The sequence below is a fragment of the Bufo bufo genome, chromosome 4, assembly GCF_905171765.1.
Source record: "Bufo bufo chromosome 4, aBufBuf1.1, whole genome shotgun sequence".
NCBI lineage: Eukaryota > Metazoa > Chordata > Amphibia > Anura > Bufonidae > Bufo > Bufo bufo.
The window spans coordinates 456342458-456364825 of NC_053392.1; the positions used below are offsets into that span (position 1 = coordinate 456342458).

The 22368-nt window shown below is 42.2% G+C and overlaps 1 protein-coding gene across 2 annotated transcripts in view; it reads left to right on the plus strand.

The window, feature by feature from the left end:
* The window catches only part of LYST (lysosomal trafficking regulator), a 736927-nt gene that overhangs the window by 641427 nt on the left and 73132 nt on the right, over window positions 1-22368 (plus strand). For both annotated transcript variants that reach the window (XM_040429442.1, XM_040429443.1), the window contains 4 exons: window positions 3094-3250; window positions 17534-17674; window positions 18115-18332; window positions 19225-19455. In XM_040429442.1, the coding sequence (XP_040285376.1) occupies window positions 3094-3250; window positions 17534-17674; window positions 18115-18332; window positions 19225-19455 (747 nt within the window). The remainder of the gene's footprint in view (window positions 1-3093; window positions 3251-17533; window positions 17675-18114; window positions 18333-19224; window positions 19456-22368) is intronic.

Genomic DNA, 22368 nt, shown 5'->3' on the forward strand with positions numbered 1-22368 from the left:
CATGTGCCAGTTAGTGCCCCCAGTGATATCCACAGCATAGCAATCAGCCACTTTGCTGCTTACATTGCACTTTGCAGGAGTCAGTAACAGTGACATCTACAGTACTCCATAACAGTGACATCCACAGTACTCCATAACAGTGACATCCACAATGCCCCCATAACAATGACATCTAGAGTGCCCCATAACAGTGACATCCACAGTGCCCAGTGTGCCATCCACAGTGCTCCCATGTGACACCCAGTGTGCCATCCACAGTGCCCCCGTATGACATCCACAGTGCCCCATGTGCCATCCAGTGCCCCCACATTCTACCTGCAGTGCTCCCATTGCCATCCACAGTGCCCCCATGTGCCGTCCACAGTGCTGCAGTGACATCCATTGCCCCATGTGCTATCCATTGCCCCATGTGCCATCCACAGTGCTTCCATTGCCCCCATGTGCCATCCACAGTGCCCCCCATGTGCCCGTCAGTGCCCCCAGTGAGATCAACACATAGCAATTAGCCACTATGGCTGATCGCTATGCTGTCACTCCTGCACAGCGCTTACATCGCGCTTTGCAGGAGTCAGTACAGGCTTCACATAAAAGCCTGTACACTGCAGAGAGCGGCCGGCAACCCAGCGCATGCGCACTAGCATTCAGCATAGTGCGCTTGCGTGGTGAGTGAGGCCGGTGTAACGTTACATTATCCTACTTCGTGAGATTTCCCTACCTCCTAACTTCCGGTCGCACCGCTAATGACGTGAGGAGGCGTTCCTGAGTTTTGACGATCTGCGCATGCACAAACGGTCAATTTATGGAAAATCTCAGCGGAGTTCATCTGCACACCGGGACACTGCGCATGCGCCGGAGAGCCTCAGTAGGGAAATATTAGGGCCCAGTGCGCAAGCGCGGCTAACTCCAGAAGATCCATCCGATCTCCGCGCATGCTCAGTGTGGGGGTAGGGAGATCTCATGGCCATATTTTCTTTTAAATAAATATTTATTTAACAGAAAATATGGCCATGAGATCTGTCGTACTGAAAAAGCCTGCCTCCTGGTGCTCGGAATTGCCTGCCAGCAAAGAAATAAAAGTCAGATTTTTATCAACAACCATGGCGCCGACAGCGATGAGAATGGTATCATTTTAAACTCAAGTATCACCCCTACCAGGCTATGTGTTTGGTTTAATAGGGGTGATCTGAGTGACAGAGCCTCTTTAATAAATGTTCTAAACACATTGCCTTATATCTCTAAAACATCTAAACCACGAATGCCTTTAATTTATAAATCATAGTTGTCATTGATCTCATAATGTTCAGAGGGCAACATATCCTCACAGATTGCATGTTTACTAATTAAAGGGATTCTGTCACCACCCTAGAGTGTTATTAACTGTTTGTATGATACACTCGTTCTGCTATATTTATTTCTAAATATACCTTTATGTCCAAATCCAATTAATGTATTCCCCCCAAAAAACTAAACTTATAAATATGCTAATTAGGCTGAAAAGAGAAAAAGGCCCATCAGAAGGGAGCCCTTCTCCTTATCTCTCCACCTCCTCAGCACAGCCATATGTACACAGTACTGACAGGATGATTGTGGCCCTGCCCTCCCCCATTGGAATAACACAATGATTTGGCCATATGTTTAGTTTATCAATCCAATATGTTTACAATATGATTACCTAGTAAAATCCCACCATGCTTGCCCATAGGGTTAATTGATATATTATGCTTACAGCAATATATCTCCTATACCTGTCCAGTAGTCAATAATTATATAATACATGAAATAGCAATGGGCTAAATATTGGATGCAATTGCATTGTAACCATAATTTTAACATCTGATGTACAACCTCTATAAGGCTAGTGGTATGTTCAAGCATCGCTATGTACCGTATAAGAAATGTGATCTCATATGTTTGGTTATCAAAGACAGCAAATATAAAGCAGATCTGCCACTGTATGGGAACATGCATGCGCCGTGATGTTGCAGTGGTCCTGGGAAGGGGAGGTATGGGATTCCCTCACACAGCATACTTCATGCAGAACAACCTCCTAAGTGTGCATGTGCTGATTGCTCTTGTACCTGGGAGACCTCCCGTGGCGGAGAACGCTCATGGGGCGTGCACAGGGAGTGATGCGATACACGTCAGCATTGACATAGGTACCGTAATATTGCTTGCTGCACTATTGGTGGGTGGAGAGGTCGGCTTACTGTGTTTATTTTCAGACAGCCTGGAGAAGGGAGCAAAAACATTATATAATGTTTTGGGACCCACGTCCGCTGACACTTAGCCGGCAACACATATGGGGAGGGTTAGGCTTTTAGGCAGTGAACTGCAATATAATGGCAATAAGTCAATTCTGCACCTAGATAGGAAAAGAATAATAAATGTAGGCTGAGTGACATGTAGGGGAGAGTACATTCAATTACTGCTAGGGAGACTTATTAGGGCTACCACGTGCAGAAGAGGTCTCTCTCTGTAACTGGTCATACGGAACTATAGTAATCTAATGAGGCAACATAGTGCTGCTTACAATAACATACCGTGCAGGCTTTACAATATAACAGCCTCCCTAGTAAGATAACCATTAAAACCAGGTTGAAACATTTAGTTAGAGAATTTCCACCCTTAAGAAAGTGATCTAGGGTTATTTATACATCATATACTGTAACTGTTGGGAACTGTGGTGCTGTGTACACATTACGAACCAACGTTTGAGGAGCTGTAATTAGCAAGACAATACAAGTACTGTTTCCAGCAATATGTGTTATAACTCTTTCTAATAGATTGATCTGCACCTGCATAGGTAGCTTTGTCACCTGTTGCATACTTTTAATCTAATTGCTGCAGTGATATGATAGTTTTATCTAGTATATGGGATTATTTTATTTTACATCAATAAAGGTTACGTTTTATTTTTAAAAAAAATTGGGGGGTGCCTAATAAAGGGATTTAATGGCCTATGCCGTACTACTACTGCAAGTTCTTATGTTTGAAATGTGGATTAGTGAAGATTAGTCTTTTTACTTTTTCATTTGAAGTATATATGAGTTTATTGACCTGAATTTGAACCTAACACATTTTTCTTATCTACAGTATTTAGAGGATGAGTATTGCAAAGCAGATAGAGAAGATGACCCAATGCCTCCAGTGCAGCCATATCATTATGGATCACACTACTCAAACAGTGGTACCGTGCTTCACTTTTTAGTCAGATTACCTCCTTTCACCAAAATGTTCCTAGCATATCAAGGTAAGTTTATCAACCCATTGTACAGGTAGTCATATGTGAGTTTTGCTGTTTCTTCCATTCTCATGCTATTTGAAAAGGAACACATCCCCTGGAAAAATTATGGATTCAATGCAGAAGCTTTTCACACAGCCTTTTTTCATTGTAGTAAATTCACTAATCACAAATAGGACCCAAAACATTATTTGGCAGTGGAACATTGCTTCATGATACATACCTCAAAAAAATGAAAATAAATTATTTTAAAGTGCCCCTGTAATTTAAAAAAATGACATAACATATTTAGGGGTAATTTGGTTTCTGCCATATCAGTATTATTTGTAATTAATAAAAGCCCTGATAAAAGCCATAGAAGAGACATCCTGGGGGAAAATGCTTTTTGAAATATAATAAGTTTAGTATCAGAAATGTATATATGGAGTGGAGAGCAGTTTACCTAGTGTACATTGACTTTACTCCTATTAGGAATATCCCTTGTGTTCCTATTTTGTCTGACAACCTTGCAATTAGGGCTCACAGAATAACCACTGTTTAAAACAGAACCTTTAATTCTTGAATGATAAAACCAAGTCAACCACAATATACAATAAAGAGAAAATTAATAAAAAAAATGTTCAAAAGAAAAAATATAGCAGAAGACTATTCCGGTGAAATGTCATTGTAGGAAGGTATAGTGGACATACCATAAGCATAGGGTAAAGTGCACTGTCCCTATTGATGTCCCTATTTCTGCCACTCTACCTACAAACGGAATAGCCGCCCGATAGGGGCGATCCCGTGTCTCGTGCCTCCTAGTGGCCCTTGGAAGCCCTGGCATGGGGAATTATTCCAACAATGTGGAATGCTGGTCCTCTATGTAGACCTGGACTAATCTAAGTTACCAAAAATAAAAAAGAATACAGATACCCCTGGCGGGGTGACTAGAACCACCCAATTGCGTACAATAGAGAAAATGGTGATAAAGTAAAAGCAAATTGAAGAAATAACCCTAAAAAATGTCCTTAACCGTTCCTATGCGTTTCGCCTAGTTTATTTCAGGCTCCTCAGGGGACATTTAAACACCAAATTTACCTGTCACCTTAAAGCTTATCGCTTAAACTAAAAAGAGAGAGAAAAATTGTGTCAGATAGCAGGGGCACCGTAACCGTTATTGAGATGATAACGGACAGCTAGATAGCTGATAGCTAAATCAAAGAGTCAATTTGTGCTCTATCTACTGATGACAAGAAATACATATATGCCCAATATCCAATACTATACCACAGATCACCTCAATTTCTAAATGATATTCCACCTATAGATGCACTCTATCAGCAGATAGATACTTGCGTGCCCATGATTTGAGGGGGGACGGCTGGTGTCGGATGTTTGTGAGTCCCACCGAAAGTAGAAGAGATGATCTAGATGCCCGCAGATGAAGAGCAGCCAGAAGCTCCCTCCGCTCTCGCTTTTTAAATCCTACTTCCGGGTTGCGCCTGATGTCATCTGATTATGACGTGACTCAGCGCTCGGTCATGTGATATTAGAGCGGGGCTAGACTAGGCGATAAGGTGACATGGGGGCTTGATTATCTGAGTAGAATATATTTAAAACGCTCTAGATAGATTTGGTAATAAACCTCCAACACCATTTCTGGTTATAAGTGACTTCACTTATTAATCACCTGACCTAATTTTAGGTCACCTGACCGGCTTGACCTACAACTAGCCTTGGTTAATTGATCAGTACGAAGTTAGATGGTATATAACTGCAACTGCAAGGGAAAAGGAGGAGAAAATATATTTGATACATTTATTTCTCAGGTATAGAAGATATTTAAAGGGCAACATGAGCAATATTCATAGATCTGTAAATAGAATGGCCATGTCATCTTTTTGGGGGTGATATGGTGAGTTACATTGAGGACATGTAGGGAAGATTAAGACCCTCACAGCATTGCATTATGATAATCAAAATAAACCGATAAATTAATCCCCACTTAATAAAATTAGGTTGGCCTGTAGTTTATTTATAGAAAGCAGGCAAATTCAATACACTCATTTAGCCCAGAGGGTGCAACGGTGTTAAGTGCAAATATCCATCTGGACTCTTTCTGTTTTAGAAGTTTATCCATTTCACCACCTCTGATGGATGGTCTGAGCACCTCTATCATAGAGAATTGAATCACTTTTGGGTTCCTGGCATGACTTGCCCATACATGTCTAGAGATAGGTTTTGCCTACATATCAGTCAGGGTCTGTTTTAATCAGAGACCAATAACGATTTAGGATTTCTCGGACCTGCTGAGACTCTGTATCAAAAGTGCCAATTATCCTAATTGGTTCCCGTAGACTCGTTTTCTTCACTAATGGTTGTAGTAAAGAAGAACGGTCTTTGGAGTTGCCACAATTCCACGCTTCATATAGACATGGGCTCGGGTATCCTCTTTGTTTGAAGCGATGAAATAGTTTAGATTTCTCTTTTGTAAAATTATCTCTTTTTTAGAGGCTTGGGATGGAAACTCTCCCATCGCAAGAGACTATTGGTCGACGTCTCTTCGGAAAAGGGTGGTTTTTATGTAGTTGTTTTCGTCTCTTTCTAGACGTGTGTCTAGAAAAGTAATTGAGTTGCGGTGGGTTTCAGATGTAAAGAACAGCCCCATGTGATTGGAATTTAAGGTGTCCATGGATTGTTAAAAATCTGTTATGGTGCCTGACCATAAGAGTAATACATCATCTATGAATTTGGACCAAAGCGATATATGCGTAGTCCAGTGTGTCATATATTCGGAAAAAAACAGTGTCCTCCCACCAGCCCAGGAGCAAATTTGCATAAGTTGATGCACAAGGGATACCCATAGCTTTGCCCCTGAGCTGGTGGTAGAAACGGTTCTCAAAAATAAAGTAATTGTGTGTCAGAACAAAGTTAAGCAATTGCAGAACAAATAGGTTGTGTTGATATACATCCCTTGACCTGGAGTCTAGAAAATATTTGACTGCTTCTAGACCCTTATTGTGAGGGATTGAAGTGTAGAGTGCCTCTACATCGATGGAGGCAAACCAACTATCTGGTTCTATAGTAATCCCTTCAAGTCGTTTCGGTAAATCCGTCGTATCCTGTAGATACGAAGGTAAGGCCATGATAAAGGGGCGGAGTACCTGATCGATATAGGTAACTGCATGATGGGTTAAGCTGTGTATCCCTGAAACAATGGGGCGTCCTTTTAGGGCATTGGTCCCTTTGTGGATTTTCGGGAGCCCGTAAAATGTTGCTGTTTTAGGGGCCGTTGGTAATAAAACTCAAACTCCTTACGATCAATGCATTTATTTTCTAAACCCTCACGTAATAACTGAGAAAGATCAGCCGAATATTTGATTGTCGGGTCTGCTTTCAACACTTCATAGCTTTTTCTCTCTGATAACAAAGAGAGACACATCTCCCTATATTGTTGGAGGGAGAGGGTAACAATATTGCCTCCTTTGTCGGAAGGCTTCACTATAATATTTCTGTTTTTACTGAACTCCTGTAGTGCCACCATTTCTGCTCGAGTGTAGTTCTTATTTGGACAGGTATATGTTATTTTCTCTAAGTCCCGTGTAACTGATCTCAAAAATATATCAATATTTGCCTCATTCAATGTTTTTGGTGGCATTTTAACACTTTTATTTCTCAGAGTCCTAAACAGGCCCTGTCCAGTGGGTCGTATCCCTTCATCTAGTAGATGTATTAAGTTGTCAAAACCTTCCAAATCACCTACTTCTAGGCCCAGCTCTGAACATCTCTTTTTATACGACGTGGCAATAAAGAGATGTATAACTTTTATCCATTCAAAGCAGTTAAATCATGTGGTTAGCACAAAGGTAAGCCCCTTTCTCAATAACGACAGTTCGTCATTTGACAAAGACGTCCCAGACAGGTTTATTATAAGGGCATCGTCAACGACTGATCTGGTCATTTTTTGTTGTTGTGCTGTTGGGGTTGTTGTCGGTCCCTCAACGCATAAGTGTTTGGTGGGGGTTGGTCTAAAAAAGTTTCGGGGTTTGGAGTGGGCAGTAAAGATGAGGACGAGCCAGAGGGTCCAAGTGAACAACCACCCTGGTCCAGTTGTTCCTGTGTTTTGAGTCATCCCATTATTAGTTTCCGCAGGAGTAGGACTGTAGGGGATGCCATTGTTATCCCTGTCCTGTGGATAACTGGCTGGGCAGGAGTGCCCCTAAAGGGAATTACGCATGTGGACACTGTTCTATGTGCGATCATGTGTATAAACATAGATATTTACAGATAGGAAGTGTGGGGCATGTTGTCAAACAATTCATACATTGCAAAACACAATACGTGGTATATGTGATTTTTTGCCCATGTGGGAGATATTATATCGGAAAAACGCATAGATGCCTATGTCCACCACCTTTTTGTTACCATGAAATAAAACTGCAATTCAAGATTGATGGTGAGTGCCACGGTACTTTTTTCTACTCTTATATACAATCTCAGAATGGCCTGGATAAGTCAAAGCGTTTTAAAGTTATCACCACTTAAAGTGACACTGGTCAGATTTGCAAAAAATGTCCTGGTCCTTAAGGTGAAATAAGGCTGTGTCCTTAAGGAGTTAAAATTAAAATATTTAATCAATAAAAAAAATAAACATCATGGGCATTGCCATGTGCGAAAATGCCCATACAATTAAAACATAACAATATTAACCCCTTAGGGACCGGGCTCATTTTCACCTTAAGGACCAGGCCATTTTTTGCAAATCTGACCAGTGTCACTTTGTGGTGATAACTTTAAAACGCTTTGACTTATCCAGGCCATTCGGAGATTGTTTTTTTCGTCATATATTGTACTTCATGTCAGCTGCTCTTCTTCTCCCCCTACCAATGCATCCTTTTTATGAACTTCTTCATCAGCTGAACCTCATGTTTCAGATTAAGCAGCATTTAATGCAGCTGACTGTTTTAAGCCTCATTTACACATTAGTGTTTTGGTCAGTGATTGTGAGCCAAAACCAGGATTGGAGCCTGCACAAATATAAGGTATAAGGGGAAGATCTGCACCTGTTCTGTGTTTAGAGCCGCACCTGGTTTTGGCTCACAATTATTGATAGAAATCACTGACCAAAACATTGATGTGTGAATGAGTCATTAACCAACTGACTACAAGTAAGCCAGATCCTTCTATACAAGTGAGTCTGTTTTACTCTCTCTAGGATAGGGGTACCAGGGCTCCAGATGGCGACCAAAATGGTTGCCAATGCGACCTAGAATTTACAAATAACGACAAGACTTTTTAGTCTTGTCGCCATTTGCGACTAGACCCGCCGCCACAGCTCTGCAGTTGAATACAGCGGCGGGGCACAGGAGATGATAGTTCTCTGCCCCGCCGCCGATTTTCTATTCAGCAGCGCAGTGGAGGAGTCTCTCCCTCCCCCTGTGCTGCCGCCGCCACCAATAATAAGAGAGACGGGAGGAGGAGAGGAGGGGCTGTGGCCACTGCGCCACCAATGAAGATAACTGACCTGTTAATACAAATAAAGGAGGCAGGAGCCGGAATCAAATAGCCGGCACCCGACCTCTATGACAACGAGCTGCGATCCGCTGCAGTTAACCCCTCAGGTGCGGTACCTGAGGGGTTAACTGCAGCGGATCGCAGCTCCCTGTCATAGAGATCGGGTGCCGGCTATTTGATTCCGGCACCCGCCTCCTGTATTTGTATTAACAGGTCAGCTATCTTAATTGGTGGCGCAGTGCGCCCCCCCCCACAGCACCCCAGTATAATAAACATTGGTGGCGCAGTGCGCCCCCCCAACACCCCAGTATAATAAACATTGGTGCGCCCCCCCCCAACACCCCAGTATAATAAACATTGGTGGCGCAGTGCGCCCCCCCTCCCCGCAACACCCTAGTATAATAAACAATGAGGGTTAAAAAATAAAAAAATAAATGAACTCACCTCCTTCAATTGATCGCGTAGCTGCCAGTCTCCTGTTCTTTCTAAAGGACCTGTGGTGATGTCCCTGAGCTTATCACATGGTCCATTACCATGGTGATGGATCATGTGATGAGCACAGTGATGTCACCACAGGTCCTTTGACAGGTCCTGAAGAAAACAGGAGAACGGCATCTACGCGATCAATTGGAGGAGGTGAGTTAATTTTTTATTTTTTTTTAACCCTCAATTGACCTTCTACTAAGCATTCTGTATTAAAGAATGCTATTATTTTCCCTTATAACCATGTTATAAGGGAAAATAATACAGTGAAAAGACTTTCATCCTACTAACCATGCGTGAAAATCGCACCGCATCCGCACTTGCTTGCGATTTTCACGCAGCCCCATTAACTTCTATGGGGCCTGCGTTGCGTGAAAAACGCACAATATAGAGCTTGCTGCGATTTTAACGCAACACACAAGTGATGCGTGAAAATCACCGCTCATGTGCACAGCCCCATAGAAATGAATGGGTCCAGATTTAGTGTGGGTGCAATGCGTTCACCTTACGCATTGCACCCGCGCGGAAATCTCGCCCGTGTAAAAGGGGCCTAAGGGTGAAAAGGACAAGGGTTCAAGCCCCTAAGGGGGCTAATAGTAAGTAAAAAAAAAAAACACAGAAGGACGGATCCGGAATTCCGGTATTTTGAATGCCGGATCCGGCACTAATACATTCCTATAGGGGAAAAATGTCGGATCCGGCATTCAGGCAAGTCTTCCATTTTTTTGCACCGGAGATAAAACTGTAGCATGCTACGGTTTTATCTTTTGCCTGATCAGTCAAAACGACTGAACTGAAGACATCCTGATGCATCCTGAACGGATTACTCTCCATTCAGAATGCATGGGGATATACCTGATCAGATCTTTTCCGGTATAGAGCCCCTAGGACGGAACTCTAAAATATTAAGTTTAAATCCCCCCTTTCCCAATTTTACATATAAAATATATAAACAATAAATAAATAAAAATATTACATAGCGCTGCGTCCAAACTATTAAAAAATATCTTCTATGCGGTGAGCGCCGTAACAGAAATTAATAAAAAACATGCGATTCACCATTTTTTTGTCATCTTGTCACCCCAAAAAATTAAATAGGACTGTTCTATTATGGGCCGAACGTTTCATAAAATGCACGCAGCTTTTTTCTGTTGTTTTTTTTTGTGTGGTATTGAGTATCACAATCGGCGTAGCGTTGTCACGATACCAAAATTTTGATTCAATTTTGATTTGGCGACTAAAAATTTTATTTGGCTCCTAAATTTTTCAGTTCAGGAGCCAATGGCTACTAGGTATTTTTTTTAGTCTGGAGCACTGGGTACTCACGTTCCTTTTGTAAAGGTCCACATATCTGGGTCTGCCATCGAGTGAAGGTTCCACCTGTATGGAGGGAGAACACCAGTGATATGCTGCACACTGCATCAATATGTGTTTATTTTATTTTTATTTTTTTTAACAACAATCCATGCCTCTAATCCAGTCCAATCCCTTTCGGGCCCCCGCAAAGTAATGGTGCACCAAAATAGTAAGACTGTCTCTATAATGCCACCTGACAATTGCCGTGCCCTCCTACACTTTAATGATATCCTTTAGTATCACTTAGTAATATTGGCACTTAGTGACCCCCAGACAGTAATGTTGTTCATTAGTGCTTCACCATTTAATATGATGGCCCCTCAGTATCCCCCAAAGCAGTATGATGCCCTTAAGGGCCCCTTCACAGTAGGATGCCTCTTTCATAGCAGGATGATTCCTTGGTGCCCCTTACACTGTATGATATCCCTTTAAGTGGCCACCACAGAGATTGATGCCCCTTATGTGCCCTCACGCAATATGATGTCCCTTTAAGTGGTCCCCTATACACAAAATGAGTCCCTTTTAAGTGACCTTTACACAGTATGGTATCCCCTTAAGTGCCCCCCCCCCCCCACACACACACACACAGTAATGTCTCTTTTAGTGCCTCTACAGAGTGATGCCTCCAATTTGAATAATCATCTACTCCACGTTTCCCTGACAAACAGGGTGGGGTATGTCTGCTTTGGTCTGTGTCTTGTCTGTCATTTGCTCAGTGCAGCATGCACAATGATATAATGGTAAGGTGCCTGCCAATGCTGAAACATTGATGGCAGGGGTATGGTGAAATAGGGATCGCACAGTTCCCTGCTTCACCATTGTATTCAACTGTATCTGCATCCACTGTTTCCCAGTTGATTACCATTGTCCAAGGACATATGATGTGCACAGAGGTATAACTTTACAACTATCCCCATTGAATCTCAGTTGGTGTTGGCAGCCTGTAATTTATGAACATTTACCATAGACTAAACTATTACGCGTGTATAGCTTGGTGTCATCTGCAAAAAAAGAATTTTTAATTGTAGACAAAAATGCTGCTTGTGCTGCAAAAATATAAAACACCGGACTTCAAAATTGATATCGGGCAAAACCAGGGAACTATGTACATGAATGATCATCTAATATGTCAAACAAGCTACGTACTTTATTTTTCTCTTTTCGGACTGGTGTGCAGAATAGAATTCTTTAGGCAAAGTCCCTTGGAGGTTAAAGGGTATCTGTCATGTAAAAAATGCCTCCCTAACCGCTAGCATTACCTTAAATTAGCCAGCAGCATGTTTCTAAAGATCCTTTTCTTCCTCCGGTCAGATTCGCCAAAATCTTGAAAAACAAACTTTAATCCCCTGTATGTGAAGTCAAGGGGGCAGCGGCCTCCTTGCTTCAAGTCAAGATTACCATGCCTCCTTTCCTTGCCGCTTCGCCTCTAATTGACAGCCAATAGTTATCGACTGTAGATTTTGGGAGACAGGTTCCCTTAAAATGTACATTATTATATCTGTTTAAAAAAATTTTTTTTACTATCAGTGTATCTTGGTATCCTCCATTAGTCAAATAGTTTGGTACTGTGTCAGCCAAATGAAAGAAAATGTATTGTTCTCGGGGCATAGCACTTGTTTGATTTCAGGTTGGGCAACATCAATTACTTACTTGGATCTATTTATGTGTGTGTAAGATAGGAAAGATCATAAAAGAGTGCACTCACTTGTAGTGAAAAATTCCGCAAGAAAGTCTGCAGGTGCAGATTTTTTACAAAGTGGATTTTTGGGTTATGAATTCTGGTGCAAATTTCCTGTATGAGAAACTGATTCTGGAGTGGAAAAAAAACAGTGTAAAAATCTGCATAGATCTTTCCGCAGCGATTTATTTTTTTTGCAGCATTTTCCACTGTGGAATCAGTTTCCCACTGGATGGAATGGAGAGGTTTTTATACAGGAAAGCCGCAACACAACATTATTTACACTGAGGAATACAATGCAGGGATAGACAATTTTCAGCCACAATGGAAAACCTGGGGAAAGTCATAACCCTTTCTACCCCGGGCCAGTTTTCACCTTCCTGCCCAGGCCATTATTTGCAAATTTCTCTACTTTTAAGACAGATAGTAATGCCTCATTAAATAGTTACCAGTCATCATTCCCCATATGTCTGCTTCATGTTGGCATCATTTTGTAAATGTCATTTTATTTTTTTTAGGACCTTAGGAGGCTTAGAAGTATAGATGCAATTTTTAAAATTTTCAACAAAAATTCCCAAAAAAAATTTAAGCACCAATTCAGATATAAAGTGATTTTTAAGGGGGCTTACATAATGGAAACCACCCATAAATGACCCCATTTTAGAAACTAAACCCCACAAATTATTCAAAACTGGTGTTACAAACTTTGTTAACCCTTTTGGTGGTCCACAAGAATTAAAGGGAAATGGAGGCGAAATTTTAAAATTTCATTTTTATCCCTTTTTCTCATGTTAATCAATTTTTTCTTGCAACACAGCAAGGATTAACAGCAAACTAAACCTCAATATATATTACTATAATTCTGCAGTTTACAGAAATACTCCATATGTGGTAGTAAAGCGCTGTCGGGGCACGTGGCAGTGGTCAGAAGGCAAGGAGCGCCATATGGTTTTTGGAGACAGATTTTGCTAGAATGGTTTTTGGGCACCATTTTGTATTTGAAGAGACCCTGACGTACCCCTACAGTGGAAACTAGGGATCAACCGATATTGATTTTTTAGGGCCGATACCGATAATCTGTGAACTTTCAGGCCGATAGCCGATAATTTATGCCGATATTCTGTGAATTTTCATTTTTGAAACTAAATAAAAATTCCTACACAAATCTGCTGAAAATGAATGTTTATTGTTAACATGTAGTTTTTTTTTTGTAAATCTTTATTTTTTATTTAGAATTAATATTTTGGTGTGGTTTTTTTTACTTTTTTTTTTTTTTTTTTTTTACTAACTATTAGCCCCCTTAGGAACTAGAAGCCTTGTCCTATTCACCCTGATAGATCTCCATCAGGGTGAATAGGACCTCACACTGTCCCTGCTGCACTGTGCTTTGTGCACACAGCAGCAGGGAGCCAACTATGGCAGCCAGAGCTTCAATAGCGTCCTGGCTGCCATGGTAACCGATCGGAGCCCCAGGCTTACACTGCTGGGGCTCCGATCGGAACTTCCACTCAGGAGGAGGGGGGAGGGGACCCTGTGGCCACTGCCACCAATGATTAATATTGGGGGGCTTGGTTGGGGGGGCGCACTGCGCCACCAATGATTAATACTGGGGTCGGGGAGGCGCACTGCGCCACCAATGAAGATAACTCTCTCATTAATTAATATACAGGAGGCGGGAGCTGGCTGCAGAATCACATAGCCTGCTCCCGACCTCTATGAGCGGTAGCTGCGATCTGCGGTAGTTAACCCTGCACCTGAGGGGTTAACTACCGCAGATCGCAGCTAACGCTCATAGAGGTCAGAAGCCGGCTATGTGATTCTGCAGCCAGCTCCCGCATCCTGTATATGAATTAATGAGAGAGTTATCTTCATTGGTGGCACAGTGGCCACAGCCCCTCCCCTCAATTTTCTGACTGTCCTAATTTTTATTTATTTTTTAGACGATTGTCAGGTAGGGTCTCATTTTTTGCGGGATGAGATGATTGGTACCATTGTGAGGTACATACGCCTTTTTGATCGCTTGGTATTACACTTTTTGTGAGGGAAAAGGGGACTGTTTTTTTTTTTTTTTTTTACTACATTCACTTGACATATTGGATCGTGTGATATCTTTATTACTTAATTATGGAAAAAGAAGTTGTTATTTTTTTTTTTTTTACTTGAAACTTATTTTTTTTATTATGCAAAACTTTATTTTAACTTTTCCTTTAACTTTTTTTTTCCCCTCAACTTTTGGGGGTCTGATCCCCTGTACAATGCATTACAATACATCTGTATTGTAATGCATTGACTGTAAGTGTATTACCAGTGTAATACACTTACAGCTTCCTGCCTGTGAGATCCAGGGGGCTGGATCTCACAGGCTAACAGGGAAGGCAGCCACGATGCCTAAGGAAGGCATCGGGCTGCCGTCCCAGCCATCGGGTCCCGTCACACACAACCCCGCACATGCCGCGGTCAGCGCTGACCGCGGCATAGTGAGAGTTAATGCGCCGGCATACATCAGGGGTCCGGCTGACGTGAACAGCCGGTCCCCTGCAGCTGTTCGAGCTGCCGAAGCTCCTGCACCCACCCAATCAGCGCGCCGTAGTACTTTGGTGCTGGTCGGTAAGGGTTTAATGTTGCAGATTTTCTGGCAGAATTTTCCACAACATGTGAGTGTACTTTAAGACTCGCACAGATGGTCTTATGCATAAAAAAACGTACTAAGGGCCCGTTTACATGGCGAATTTGTCTTTGGAATTTTGGTGCAAACCGGCAGTTTAATCCCTTTAATGCCATGTCATTGTTTTGATCAGTGATTTTGAGCCAAAACCAGGGGTTGCTGTAAACACAGAATAGGTGCAGATCTTTCCCTTTTACCTCATGTCTGTGGAGGCTTGAATCCTCGCTTTGGCTCACAATCACTGATGGAAATCACTGACCAAAACACTGACGTGTGAATGAGGCTCAAGGCCTCATGCACAAGAACATGTGCCGGCTGTTCCGTGCATTGGGGACCGCAATTTGCACCATCTGTGTGGTTGATGCAGACCCATTAAACTTGAATAGGTTGTGATCTGTCCGCACCGCAAAAAAATGTTCTATTATTTTTTATTTATATTTTTCCAGTGCGGAGGCACAGAGATAGAGCCCACGGAAGCACTCCATAATGCTTCCATGGGGTTCCTGGACTCCATTCCGCACTGCTCCTTCCAGATTGCAGACCCATTCAAGTGAATGGATCCACATCTGTGATACAGTGTTTGCAGGTCGCAATACGGGCACGGCCAGACAATGGACGTGTGCATGAGCCCTAAAGCTGTGACCGCACAAAGAAGGGACATGTCTAATGACCACTTGAAGCCACTGCAGGTATCCATCTCGACATCCTATGTGTGCAGCCTCAGCAGACAGCATCAAAATCTTCTATGTAAACATAATCTAATGGTCCACACAACAGATGCTATGTGAATCAGCTAGCAAAGCAGTGGTCACTTGGAGCAATAACGGACGGAAATGGAGCTCATTATTTTACAATATAGCAACTAAATAAGGGATGAAAGCAATGAAGTTGATTGATTGCATTGATCCCCTATTTAGTATTCAGACTGTGACAGCAATAAAAGAAACAAAAACAAAGAAGTGCATCTCTAAGTTGGGCCCCTTTCACACGGGCGAGTTTTCCGCGCGGGTGCAATGTGTGAGGTGAACGCATTGCACCCGCACTGAATCCGGACCCATTCACTTCAATGGGGCTGTGCAGATGAGCGGTGATATTCACGCATCACTTGGGCTTTGCGTGAAAATTGCAGCATGTTCTATATTCTCTGTTTTTCATGCAACGCAGGCCCCATAGAAATGAATGAGCCTGCGTGAATATCGCAAGCAAGTGCGGATGCGGTGCGATTTTCACGCATGGTTGCTAGGAGATGATAGGGATGAGCAACTCCGGACCCCATTAAAGTAAATTCACTGTATTATTTTCCCTTATAACATGGTTATAAGGGAAAATAATAGCATTCTTAATTCAGAATGCTTACTAAAATGTCAATTGAAACATAGAAACATAGAATGTGTCGGCAGATGAGAACCATTTGGCCCATCTAGTCTGCCCAATATATCTGAATCCTATTAATAGTCCCTGGCCCTATCTTATATGAAGGATAGCCTTATGCCTATCCCATGCATGCTTAAACCCCTTCACTGTATTTGCAGCTACCACTTCTGCAGGAAGGCTATTCCATGCATCCACTACTCTCTCAGTAAAGTAATACTTCCTTATATTACTTTTAAACCTTTGCCCCTCTAATTTAAAATTGAGGGGTTAAAAATAATAAAAACATAATTCACCTTATCCACTTGGTCGCGCAGCCGGCATTGTCTTCTTTCAGGACCTGCAACAGGACCTTTGATGACGTAATAGAGCTCACCACGTGGTGAGCTTAGTGATGTCAGTGCAGGTCCTGCTGAATGAAGATAGAAGGATCTTCTATCTTCATTCAGCAGGACCTGCGCTGACGTCACCACGCTCACCACGTGGTGAGCGTGATTACGTCATCAAAGGTCCTTTTTCAGATCCTGAAAGAAGAGAATCCCGGCTGCACGATCAGGTGGATGAGGTGAGTTATGTTTTTATTATTTTTTAACCTTCAATTAACATTATACTAAGCATTCTGTATTAAAGAATGCTATTATTTTCCATTATAACCATGTTATAATGAAAAATTATAAAATCTACAGAACACCAAACCCCAACCCGAACTTCAGTAAAGAAGTTCGGGTTCGGGCATGGGTACCACATTCAGTTTTTTCTTACACGCATGCAAAACGCATTGCACTCGGGCGGAAAAAACTGAACATCGGAACGCAATCGCAGACAAAACTGACTGCAATTGCGTGCCTACTCGCGCGGGTTTCCCGCAATGCACCCTGAACGCATCCGACCCTCACCCGCGACGCCCGTGTGAAGGGGGCCTTAAGGTCTGTGTGCTGTAAAAGACTGATAGGTCTAGGGTGAGTTTGCGTTAATTGAGGAGTGTCTAAGCACTTGATGTGCTCAAGACTGCCCCAAGGAGCACTTGCGGAGTCATTTGCATGTTGTGCTAAACTGCATTTTCTATGCCTTAACAACTATTTAAGTCCTCCATATGGCACTGGTGGTACTTCCATAGGCTATATAGCGTTAAAATTGTCCCTTTAACTAGTTATTTAAAATGTATTTATAAAATACAGCACAAACATTTTTTTTATCTTTAAAAGTGACTGTTATGGTTTTCATCCTTGCATTGCTTCCATTTCAGATCAAAGCTTTGATATCCCTGACAGAACCTTCCATTCTATGAATACAACGTGGCGATTGTCTTCTTATGAATCAATGACAGATGTAAAAGAGTTGATTCCAGAATTTTTCTACTTACCAGAATTTTTAGTAAACAGAGAAGGTATGTAATTACTGTTTATTACAAAAGGGATCTCTAATGCACTTAAATGGCTCTCCTTATCATGACAAACATTTAACACGTGCCATATTAGGAAAATGGACATCATTAAGAGGGGTCTGTTGCTTGGCATGACCTTCAGTGAGCCAGGGGAGAGAACCATTAACTTAAAGCAGCCTCTGGTATTGTAGACTATGCAAGTCCATATTTTACATGGATAGCCAGTTATCCATCCTAATACAAGGGGGGGGGGGATGTGTGACATATGTGCTAATAGTAATTAAGACCTGTTTTTATGCAATGCCCACATTAAACAGCGTGATATAGTATTCTGACAGATTAAATGTAAGCATTATTTACATAAAACTAGAAAAGTCCATTAACGTCAGGATTGGCATAGGTCTTTTATGTTTTTTTTATACATGTGTATTTAAATTACACAGGCTTTGATTTTGGAATGCGTCAAAACGGAGAACGTGTAAATCATGTAAATCTTCCACCTTGGGCACGGAATGATCCTCGACTTTTCATCCTGATTCATCGACAAGCTCTTGAGTCAGACTATGTTTCTCAAACCATGTGTCACTGGATTGATTTGGTATTTGGCTATAAACAGAAAGGACGTGCTGCTGTTCAAGCTATCAATGTTTTCCATCCAGCTGTAAGTCTAATTATTAAAAAAATAATCTATTCTACATTATCAATATTGAGATGTTCAGTTTCTACCCAAAACCTTAAAATGGCATTATATTAACAATTCAGACATTGGAGTGTTTGCCAACTTTCATTATTATTATTATATTTAGTACTTATAGATATAGTAGAGTTTTTATTTTGTCTTTTTGCCAACAGTTGACTATCTTGTTGGTATCTCCAGTCTTGTTTCAAGGTTGTTTGATGTATTGGAGGTTAGAAGGCCATTCACATTAGATAAATGTCAGCCAAACTCTCGACCATCTAATGTGTATAGGAGCCTCCTTGCTGTCCCCCAATGGCAGATATTGGATTTCAAATATAAATACTTTTGTTCTTGCAGAGATAAGCCGATCCCAGAGGTGGCTGGAAGTGGCTTTCTCCAATTCACGACTCTTATTTGCTTAGCTGGACATTTAGGGTAGTTACTTATATGTGGCACTAGAGACAGTTTTCTTCCTTTTGTTTGCATGTCAAGAGTATCGACAGGCTTCACTGCCATATTAAATTAGTCTTTCACTTTCTCAGAGTAAAATAAAACTTGGTTGTCATTTACTGAGAAGCAATTACAACTCCATATAGAGGCACATCAGAAAAAATGTGCATCCACTTCTAGTTGGTGGCACCTATACTTGTGTATTGAGTTTTTTGCTCACCGTGGTCCCCACCAGTTCTCAGAATTCCATGTTTTTGTAGCAGTTGGTAGAGGGGGGTGATTGTGGTCAACAGACCCAAATTGACTGGATATTGATGGCACCTTCCAGAAATATGCCATCTATGTTTGTGCTGAGACAACCTATTTAATAATGCATACACATGGAACTCATGTCATTAGAATTATGATTTGTTTTTCCCTCTAGACTTATTTTGGAATGGATGTTTCAGCAGTTGAAGATCCCGTACAGAGGCGGGCTATAGAAACTATGATAAAAACATATGGGCAAACTCCACGCCAACTTTTCCACTCAGCCCATGTGAGTCGCTCAGGATCAAAGCTTTTAATGGAAGGAGAACTCCCTGCAGCTATGGGATTGCTAGTTCAATTTGCTTTTCGGGACAACAAAGAGAACACCAAAGAATCTACATATCCTGTATGTAAAAATCTATTTACAATAATTTAAGTTATTAATAACGCACAACATACATAGAAAATAATAAGGCTCTGTAGCAAGCTAGAATGACAAAATTATTCCTAAAAACTGTTACTATAACTGTTTAGTTATTTAAATAGCATCTTAAAGAGGACCTGTCACCTCTCCTGTGCTACTTGCATTCCCCATGCAATAACAGTTATGGAGAAGAGTTTCTTATGACTCTATATTGTGCCTTTCTTCTCTTATTCCTGCTAAAAGTTTATGAATAAAAGTATAGATGGATGTTACCAGTTAAGGGTGTATGTCCGCACAGTTTGCCACTGACAGAGCTGATTAAGCACTGCTAGACTGTGCAGGGGCTCCCCCCCCCCCCCAACAGGTAACACCCATCTGTACCTTTATCAATAAACATCTAACAAGAAGAAAAGAAAAATGGCAAAACATAAAGCCATAAGAAGAAATGTTCCATAACTGTCATTTCATGTGGAATGCAGTTATGTACTAAAACAGACATCTGTAGAGATGACAGGTCGTCTTTAAAGAGGTTGCAAGGCGGCATATATTGATGACCTATCCTCAGGATCAGTGATGGCCAGTTTGCATTGTTCGCCCGCGAACATATGCGGGCTGCCATCTTTTTTTAAGCCCTTACCCTTGCCTGTTCGCGAGCCAGTCTGAAAACAAGTGCAGTCAGCGGGAGAAGGCAGTTCCAAGAACAGCCACCGGGGGCCTTCATCGGGCTGTTCTCGGAACTGCCTCCTCCCGGTGACCGCGTTTGTTTTCAGACCGGCTCGCGGCACAGGTAAGGGCTTACCTGTGCCTCGCCGGACTTGTGAAAAAAGATGGCAGCCCGCATATGTTCACATGCGAACTGGCCATCACTGCTCAGGATAGGTCATGAATATCTGGTAGGTGGGGACTAGAAATTTCTTAAAAATTCGATTTGGTCGTTTTGTCGAATTTTCCCCCAAAAATCTATTTGATCCGAATTTATTTGTGACGAATCGCGTTAATAAACAGCTATTTCCTGGCTGTAGAGAGCCTGTATAATTATGTAGAACACTGTGTCTTGCAGAAACATGAATAGGGAGTCTGCTGTGGTAGTGAAACAGTACTGTCAGTCAGTATGACACGCAGATGACAGGTGTCACTCTTAGAATCACTTCACACTGCAGTCATTTGGTTAGTTACAGGGCCAAATCTGACCAAATAATTCAAGTGTGACCTCAACCTTACAGGTCAATGTGAGTCAGGTATGAAGAACTATGCAGTAGCCCAAGATTGTAATATAGAGTGAAAGAGAGCACTCCTTTTACACTGTCAGCTGATTCCAGACATATTTCTGCAGAACCTGTTCTGTTAAATGCTGATACAAGTTGAGCCCCCTGACAGAGTGTAGAGGGTGTCAGCAGTAACTTTGTGTTCACGTCACTTATTATTTTGCCCTTTTTCTGATCCAAAAAACTGATCATGTCTGTTGAGCATCCGCCTTCACTCAGTCAGTAATTCATCAGTATTGCTAAGGACAAAAAAAAAACAGGAGTGGCTCCAAAACAGAGATGACACTTGAATGAAATATTTGCATGTCTTCTATGTTTTGTACCGACTTCTACTTTTGGCTACCAAATCATGAGCATAGCCTAATGCAAAATAGTGACCATGTCATACAGGCCTTATGGCTGCTCCAAAGACAGGATCAGTCCCCTGGCCAGCCAGATTTATCAGCATCTGTTACAGGACATGAAGCAGTGGTATGATGTTGTTCATCCCGTAGTCCTGGCTACTGACAAATAAAGTGGCCTCCTCAAAGGGCCTGAGCAAACGGCAGGTGTCACGCATGAGCTGCCAATGGCTAACATCGAAGTTGCACAGGGGAGTACCTCTGTTTGCCTGTATCATCAAGAAATCGTTTATGGCCTTTCTCTATTCATATAGTCGGTCCAACATATGGAGGGTGGAGTTCAAACGGGTGGAAACATTGCATATCAGCTGATGTTGGGGAATGCTATTCTGCTTTTGCAGCTCAAGGAGGGTGTGCTTTGCAGTGTAAGAGTGGCTGAAGTGCATGCACAGTTTCCTGGCTATTTTCAGGGTGTCTTGCAGATGGGTGGAAAACTTCAGGAACCTCTTTACAGTCAGATTAAACACGTGCTCTATGCAGCGGACATGGCTCAGCCCTCCTTGATGCAGCACTGACACCATGTTCTTCCCATGGTCGGTGACCATGGTTCAGATTTTAAATTGTCGTGGAGAAGGCCAGGATTCGATTTCTTGATGGAGGACTCCGTTCACCCAGGCAAACTAGATGCGTGATACCGCTGTGCTCTGCACATGTGGTATGCTGGAGGAGCACTCTGAATTGTCCCTGCAGTGGAGGCTGAGGACACGATGGAGGATGAGGAGGCAGAGGCGGACATTGGCATAGGACCCACAGCTTGAGAACATGGAGGTGCCAGTGGCCTCACCTGGCCAAGTTGCTGGTGTGGCTGGGCAGGAACCACATTTACCCAGTGGGCCGTAAAGGACATATATTGTCCTTGACCGTAGTTACAGCTCCACACGTTGGCGCTGCCATAAACTTTAACGGACACTGACAGGCTCAAGGACTGGCCCACTTTCTGTTCAACATATGTGTGCAGCTGCCTTTTTTCACAAAGTAATGATGGCTTGGGACTCTCCACCTTGGCTTGGCACAAACCATCAGTTCTCTGAAAGGTGCAGAGTCTACAACTTGGAAAGGGAGGGACTGCAGTGCCAGCAACTTGACCTGGAGCACCTTCAGCTTCTGTGCCATTGGATGAGTACACGCATACTGCTGTCTTTTTTGCAATCGCTTCGGTGATTGATTGCTGATGAAATGACTGACGAGGAGTAGGAGGAGAAGGAGAAGGAGCAGGAACATCAGGACCA